The following is an 8265-nucleotide window of genomic DNA, read 5'->3' as shown; positions in this document are numbered from 1 at the left end:
CGGTAGTGGCAATGGTGGAAGGCGACGGTGGTGGTGGTGGAAGGCTGTGGTAATAGTGTGGTGGTGGTGGTGGAACGAGATAGTGGCGTAGGTGACGGTGGTGAAAGCTAATAGAGGTGACTATGGTGATGGTGGAAGGTTGTGGTGGTGAAAGGCGACGATGACAGTGGTGAAAGGCGACGATGACAGTGGTGGTGAAAAGTGGTGGCGATGGTGGAAGGTAGTGGTGGTGGTGACTATAGTAAAAGGAAGTGGTGATAGTGGAAGGTAGGGATGGCAACGGGGCGGAATTGGGGTGGATTTGGCTAAACCCTACTCCACCCTATTAAAAAATCCGTTATACCAACTCCGCTCCAACTTTGGGACGGGTTTATAATTAGTATACCATTCCCGCCCCTACTCCGGTAGACAAAATATCGACTCCGCCCCGCATACTCCGTTTAATTGCGGTAAAGTTGATACTGTTGAATTAATTCCTGTACTTGGGATAAAAAGAAGAGAAAACACAAGCTGCAAAAGGAGTTATTGACTTTGCTAGGCGCTCTTTTCTCGGCACCAGCGAGATCTTGAATCATTGATTTGAAGATTAAATCACGTGCACAATTGTGGAATTCTAGTAAGTAGTGATTCTAGTGAATATTTAGTCAAAATATATTAATGGACACTTAACTTAAATATATATATATATATATATATATAATCGGGGTCAGGGTGGGGCGGGGACATCACTAAATCCATCCCCGCCCAAATCCGCTTCGGGTTTTCAATTCTTTTACCATATCCCTCCCAAACTCATTTATGGAGCTACCAAATCCAAACCCATTAGGAGTGGAGCGGGGCGGAAACCCAGCGGTTAGAGGAAATTGCCTTAAAGGCGATGGCGGTGGTAAAAAGTGATGGTGGTGGACCGCTTGTTGCGGCAAAGGAATGCGTTGTCGGTAGTGAAAGGCGGTGGCGGTGGCGGACAGTGGTGGAAGGCGATGGGGGTGATGGTGAAAGGCGAAGGTGGTTGTGATGAAAGGTAGTGGTTAAAACATGATAATTTTTTGAGAAGTTGGTTTTTTAAAAAAATTTACTTGGGAATAGAATGGTCATTTTATATGTTTAGTTGTAAAATGAATTTTTATTCCAATAGAATGATTATTCTTACTTTAAATTGCATACCAAATAAGAGAATAGTTCTATTCCACACCAAACGCAGTATTATAGTATTAGTTCACGTGACGTGATGCGCGAAAGAGTTCATGCATATTAAGCTTATGGCTACATACATGGGCAGAGGCAGCATGCGCCCGGGGGGGCAGCTGCATGGGCAGGGGGGCAGCCCCCCTGCCCATGTTGCCCTATTATAATTTTTTATTTTTTTATACATAAATTTATAAAAATTGACACAATGCCCCCCCTAAAATTAATAAAATAGCCCCTCTACCCCCGAATCCACTGAACTTTATTTTATTTTATGCGTATAATTTATAAATATTTATAAAAACACCCTCATAAAATTTATAAATTATTCCCATAAAATTATCTATTTCTAAAAATGTCTTTAATTCTTTATTCATTTTCCTTCTTATACTTCAAATTTCTTTTTGTCATCTTAAAAAACTTTTGCATTCTCTTTCTACAATTAAAACTTATTTTTTCCTTCAAAATTCTCACACATTTTTTTCTTTTTATTTCATTTTCTTTTTAAAAATTTATTTTTTCTTGCACTCAAGCATAATTTATGTGCAATAACATTCTTTTTCTTTTTCTATTCTTATTCATTTTTTATTTATTATTCTAATGCACTGTTGTTACACTTATATTTTCGACCTGCTTGAAAAAAAATTATTTTATCAGTGTTAACATGTCCCCCTGAACCAAATTTCTGGTTCCGCCCCTGGCTACATATTGATTGACAACACTTTGCTTCTTGCTTCTAATAAGAACTATCTTCAAGGATGGATTATTCAGATACAAAGATGCGCACATGCACACACACAGTTGGCATTTCCAAAGCTCCAGCAAAGCCGCAGCAGGTACCAAATGACAGTCTTTAACATCTGATAATCAACTTTCAATTATTATGAGGATAAATAAAGTTGATTTTTTTTTTTTTTTGTCACAAACATCTGTTAATAAAAAAAAGCAAAGAAGAAAAAAGCCAGCAAAGCAAAATGTAAATAAACGCTAGCTCAGTGCATGAGATTCCCACATTGGTCTAGAAATACGCTGCACAATACTTCTATACATGAGCAAAAATCAGAAAAACCTTCTTACCGACCAAACCAACCCATCTGGGGCTGCCCTTCTCCATCATTCATCAATTTATCCAGCACTACATTCAAATCAACCGACTGTCCACTCTCTATCAACTTTCGAACTGTGGCTCTCACGTGGTCTTTTGGGAATCCCATATTTGTTACTTTCTCAACCACATCATCAATAGAAACCTTGTTTCCTGTTCCAGCTGATCCAGACCCACTACCAACCCCAGAAGTAGTAGTAGGCAAGGCATGTGGTAGAATCCTAGCAGTTGGGAGTTGGGGGTAACTGCTTCCACCACTCTGGGCCACGGCAGGAAGAGGGAGGTGATGTGGTTTCATTAAGGAACCACTTCCATACTGAGAAGCTGATCCACCATAAGGATACGGTTCAATAGGCCCAGAAGGTGGGCCATATGCAGTAGAAAATCCTGAACCAGGTCTGCTGGATGGTGGCTCATACATGTGGGAGGGAGTCGCATATAACTGTTGGGAAGGAGGAGCTCCACCGGGTGGATGTGATGGTTGGCTAGGACTTTGAGGATAGTTTTGAGATGATATGTAAGTTGTTTCGTCTGGATGGTGCCCTAATGAAGGTTGAGGTTGAGGTTGAGGTTGAGGTTGAGAAGGATTAACAGCTGAGATAGATGGGTGCTGTTGACGTGGTGGGGGTGGCTGAGCATACTGTGGGTGAGGGGGAGGCTGAAACTGTTGATGTGGTAGTGATGGAGGAAGAAGCTGCTGCTGTTGTGGAGGAGTTGGTTGGAATTGCTGATTTGCATCTTGTGTCTGACCAGGTTGGGGAAAGTAAGACTCCCGCTGAGGGACAGAAGGAATCTGATTCTGAGGGAATTGACTTTGAAGCTGAACTGGAGGTAGCAAATTCTGTTGCGAAGTGGGTGGAGGAGGAACGTTAGGTGGAGGGAGACTAAAAGGTGGTTGTATAACAGCCGCAGGAGGGAGTTGTTGGTGAGATTGCTGAGCAGCGGGTGCTGCCTGGTGTAGGGAATCTACATGCCCAGTCTTCTGAGCTTCTGATTGTTGCTCTACCATTGGCACCTGAAGCTTCACAAGCTGCAACTGAGCCCCTACTATTTCTTGATTATCCTTTATAACCTGCACACCAGCTTGTACCTGCACGCAATTGTTGATGAACACCAAAAGGGCAAACCAAATGATCAATAAAGCAGCAAAAAACATGGGCTAAATTGCAAAATGAATTAGTCCGGAGGAGCTTCAATTGGATTTTTGCTCCTCCAAACACAAACAAGGAAGGAAACCTAAAAACGATATACTGCCTCCTCCAAACACAAACAGGGAAGGAAACCTATAAATGATATACTGCCCTACTGTGACATTCTTGTCAATAAAATAGTTTTTTTTTAATGACTTGATTCTAAAGCTAATATAAATCATCATGGTAGCCTAATAAGATTCAAACACCACTATGAAAACCTCCTGAATTCCTTAAATGATACCACAATATTATCGACAGTCCTAATGGGACTTGATCATCTATCTGACTCAGATTACAGTGCGAACTGCACACAATAACATAATGATGATATACTATGTTCCGTATGCATGATACAAGACAAACAAGGCAAGAAAAGCCTCATAAATCTTCGGAAACAATGCTCAAATATTTAAAAGACGTGCAATTCTGGATACATCATAAAATTTTGTACAGACCAACTATCAATTTTCTTAAAGTGCAGTGCAAGTTAACTAAATCCAAAGCCTGCTCAAATATTTAAAAGAATGCTCAAATATTTAAAAGACTCACAATTCTAGAAATAGCATAAAATTTTGTACAGACCAACTATCAATTTTCTTAAAGTGCAGTGCAAGTTAACTAAATCCCAAGCTTGCAAGTTGCATCTAGTTGTTCCTTAAAACAAATGCATCCCAAATCTTTATGTATCAATAAACAAAAAGATAGAAGGAGAAGCTACCTCTCTAAGAATATTTTCCAACTGTCTCATCTTCTCGTCAGTGCTTCCACGATTATTTCCAACAGATACCTTCAAATCATCCACAGAGTTCTCAAGATGGTGAGTTCTTGTCTCCAGCTGAGATAATCGTGCACTAACACCTTCCAATGCATTGAGCAGATTATCAGTATGTTTCTTCATTGTTAGATCAATCTCAGACACCAAAGCTGAATCGATGACATTACGATCTTTCTCTAAAATGACTTTTGGAGGTTCAGCGGAGTCGGTAGAAATGTAGTTCTGTACAGAACATGGAAGAACCATATCAAATATTAGCAAGAGTATGAATACAAGACCGCAGCAGCCAAACAACTGTTCACATTCCAACAAACAAACTGGTACTTACAAAAGAGAATTCCATATATGACATGACATGGTGTGGCCGAATAGAGGGGACTAATTTCATTGCTTGAGAAATATTTGTGAAAAGATGCACACACATGAATGAAACAAACGAGAGAAGAAGGAGAAAACATAAAGGTAGTTCCACAACCTATGATAAAAACCATAATTCCTTCAAATTTTCAGCATAATTATTCGAAATTGCCACACAGCTCATATTCATTGCCTAACAACCCCTTTCAACTACATTTAGGGAAAAGAAGACTAATAATGATGCATGCTGAGCAATCCGATGTAGAAAGCAACCGTTATATTAACAACTCCAAAATAAAATTTATCAGTCCAGGTATGAGCCTGAGACGTTAATATTTAACAGACTCCCATCCTCCTATTAGATCTTTCTAAATTCACCACAAAAATGTGACATGATTTTTACGACTATGTTCTACTGAAAAACAATCCCAATTTCACTCTTCGGAAAAGAAATAGGCAACATCAACGAAAGAATATCATTGGACTACTACTAGTTTCCACAGGTGCCAACAAACAGTGCGAACTGAAAATGAAATGATTCTCCACATAAATTCTAATGAATCTCCCAAAAGACAATAAACTCTTCCTGCCTTACTCATGAGGAACTATAATCCCACAATACAACCAATTGACAAACTTAATATAACAGCCTTCATACCAAACATCCTCAAACTGCACCAGGGGCAGAGGTAGAGGGAGCTGGGGTGGCCCCCCAAAAATTTTCAAATTTCAACTTATAACCCCCAAAAAAGTTATATTGCAAATGAACTAACTTGTGATCCCCAACATTCATAGAAAATTTTAAGTGCCCCAAAAAAGATATTCATAGGCCCCAATAATTATGAGTTTCATCATCATCATCAACACCTTTGTTTTTGTCCCAAATTATGTGTTTAGAAGAAAAAATAACTTTGTCTTCTCAAAAATTTGCAATTTTGACCAAATCTTGTTAGATAAAAATATAAGTTCGTTGTTAGGGTAGTTTTTGCTACAATACATATTTATTTCATCATTTATATTTACACATGTATAATATCCACTATACGAATTCAAGAGAGAAAAAGAAGAAATTACACTAATATTTCGTATTTAATAAAAATACATTAACCTTCCTTGTCAATCATTTTCCTTAAATGATGTCTACAAGAAAAATATCTAAAATTACACTCCATCTGCAAGTCTTGAGAGTATTGGGAAGTAGAAAAAAGTAAAATATTGTGAGATAAAGATTTAAAGAATGCCAACAACAACAATTTTATTATATATGCTAATATTTTTAGTTTGTCACTTTTTAGATGACAAACTCTATAGTTACTACTTGTATAAGTTACTAATTAAAGCTAATGTGTTTCTTTCAAGTTTGTAAAAATTTGTTTCATTAATATGTTACATTTTTTCTCTTAATCTTTTATCAAGGTAATAATGACATTTTTCTCAAAGTGGAATCAAATTAATGAAATTGTTATTTAAAAAAAAAAATTTAAAACAATTGTTGAATAAAATCTAATTCTAGAACATTTTTTTTTTTTCCTTTTCTTCTGCTTCTTTTTTTTTAACTAGTAATTTACCGCTTCCTCTTCTCTATAGGATTGATCATAACACATATATGGAATAATCTTATTGAACTTCCAGGGCATTTGTTATGAGTCTCGTGACTCCTATAACAGAAAAACAATTATAGATGTTTAAATTATCCACAATGTAAATCTCGAAGTTCTATCCATCACTTCACAGACCCAAGCAAACATACTAAATTCCACTTTGAAAGCTCCAGCAGAAAATAAGAAATGGATAGAAGCGCATATATGGAATAATCTTATTGAACTTCCAGGGCACTTGTTATGAGTCTCATGACTCCTATAACAGAAAAAACAATTATAGATTTTTGAATTATCCACAATATAATTCTCAAAGTTCTATCCATCACTTCACAGACCCAATCACTTCACAGATCCAATCATACATACTAAATTCCACTTTGAAAGCTCCAGCAGAAAATAAGAAAAAAAATTAGAAATGGATAGAAAAGAGAGAAAGATCACAAACATATAAAATTATGATTTGCAAACTAAATCTAAAAAGCTGCCTCAACAACAGCTTCAAACAGCATGCCTCAAATTCATTTTTAACACACTTCACAGACAACCATTTGTTTCACAAGACACCGTCAATTTGTTTTAGTCATTACAAATCAATAAAATCTGAATGATCCCTCAACTATAACGAACTCCAGAAATACCTATTAGACCGATACACTAGCAATGCATCCACAAAATAATATTTAACAATTAACATAATGCCTAGTAGGCAAAACAAGTTCAATTTTTAATAAGTGAAAAGACAAACTAGCACAAATAATTTATTCAGAATTCAAAGTCATAAAATTTCTCAAAACCTACAAAAACCCATATAATCAGTAGAATCACCGGAGAAGCCATAAAAATTCAAGTAAAAAGAAAAAAGAGAGCTATTACAGTATATATTAAATGTATACACCAAGGAATTGAAACCAATTAAGCCCTAAAAATCTCGCTTTCTAGTGCGGGTGTAGTTTTATCTCTGCATTAATATATATGTACAGACTTAGATAAATGTAAGCGCATGTTTACAGAGAGAGAAATTACTCTGACACCAATGCTAGTGGAATTGGTGTTTGAATCAGCAGAATCCCAAACCCTAGTTTCTCCAACATTGCTCGAATCGAGATTGGGTTGCCGGATTGGCTGAAAATCATAACTCCGGACGATCTCTTCTTTTTTACCATCACCGTTGTGGTCCTCTTGAGGGTTCAAGAGATTGATAAAGTCGGCGTTGCTCTGCGAATTTGATAGATCCATGACCTGCTTGTCCGTGAACGGATTCATCGAGTTCTGAATTACGAGTAAAATCTCTACATAGAACCAGAGAGAAGTTAACGTGTATGTGGGTGTATATATATATTATTATATTTGGATTATGATTTTGACTTGGGTTTTTGCTTCGAAGTTTATCATTAATAAAAATGGTGACGACATTCAGAATTGTCAAATTCTTTATTCTTGTAATCATGTATTATTAGTAATGGGCCAGTCACCAATGTGTACGGCTGATCCAGGCCTATTCTAGGTCTAGCTATCGTCCATTTGGCCCATACTATCTATCCTCCTTTAAATGAAATTAAGGAAAGGAGTAGCTAATGTGGGTAAAATGTTTAAATGGAAAGCCCAATACTTGATTTCGACTATTTGGTACTATGCGGCCCATGCTATCCTCCAATTTGGGGCTAGGCTGCACCCCACTTATGTTAAAATGAAAACCCAAAACTAATGAAGGCTTCCACTACTATGATGGCCCATTTTTATACAATAACCATCGTTTGAAATCAAATTATTTGGAAAAGTGAAATGTAACTAAAATGAAGGGACTGTGAGAGAGGAATTGGAGTGGAATTAAAATAAAATTTTATTAGTTTATGTTAGGTTAATAGAATCGACATTTGGACTAGAATTGGTATGAAAATTCCTTGTAAAATTCCAAATTCGGTAAAATCCTGAGGTTTCAAACACAAGAATTGATATAAATGAGTATGAGAGACTTGAAAACTTACAAAATTTTCTTATAAAATTCCTTTTGAAATCCAAATTCGGCAATTTCAAACACAGTACAAGCCT

At 36.8% G+C, this 8265-nt stretch overlaps 1 protein-coding gene across 1 annotated transcript; it reads right to left on the bottom strand.

Moving 5' to 3' along the window:
* Positions 1 to 2162: 2162 nt before the first annotated feature.
* LOC132284510 (uncharacterized) lies at positions 2163 to 7595 on the bottom strand. The gene is made up of 3 exons (XM_059786620.1): positions 7240 to 7595; positions 4202 to 4480; positions 2163 to 3380 (listed from the first exon to the last, which is right to left on the bottom strand). Exons 1-3 carry the CDS (start codon positions 7477 to 7479, stop codon positions 2259 to 2261), a joined length of 1641 nt encoding a protein of 546 aa, XP_059642603.1. The 5' UTR covers positions 7480 to 7595; the 3' UTR covers positions 2163 to 2258.
* Positions 7596 to 8265: the final 670 nt, after the last annotated feature.

The sequence above is a fragment of the Cornus florida genome, unplaced genomic scaffold (genome assembly GCF_030987335.1).
Source record: "Cornus florida cultivar Cherokee Brave unplaced genomic scaffold, ASM3098733v1 CherokeeBrave_3.0.0_Hap2_Chr11, whole genome shotgun sequence".
In the NCBI taxonomy this organism is placed as follows: Eukaryota; Viridiplantae; Streptophyta; class Magnoliopsida; order Cornales; family Cornaceae; genus Cornus; species Cornus florida.
This window is presented reverse-complemented; position numbering and strand designations above follow the sequence as displayed.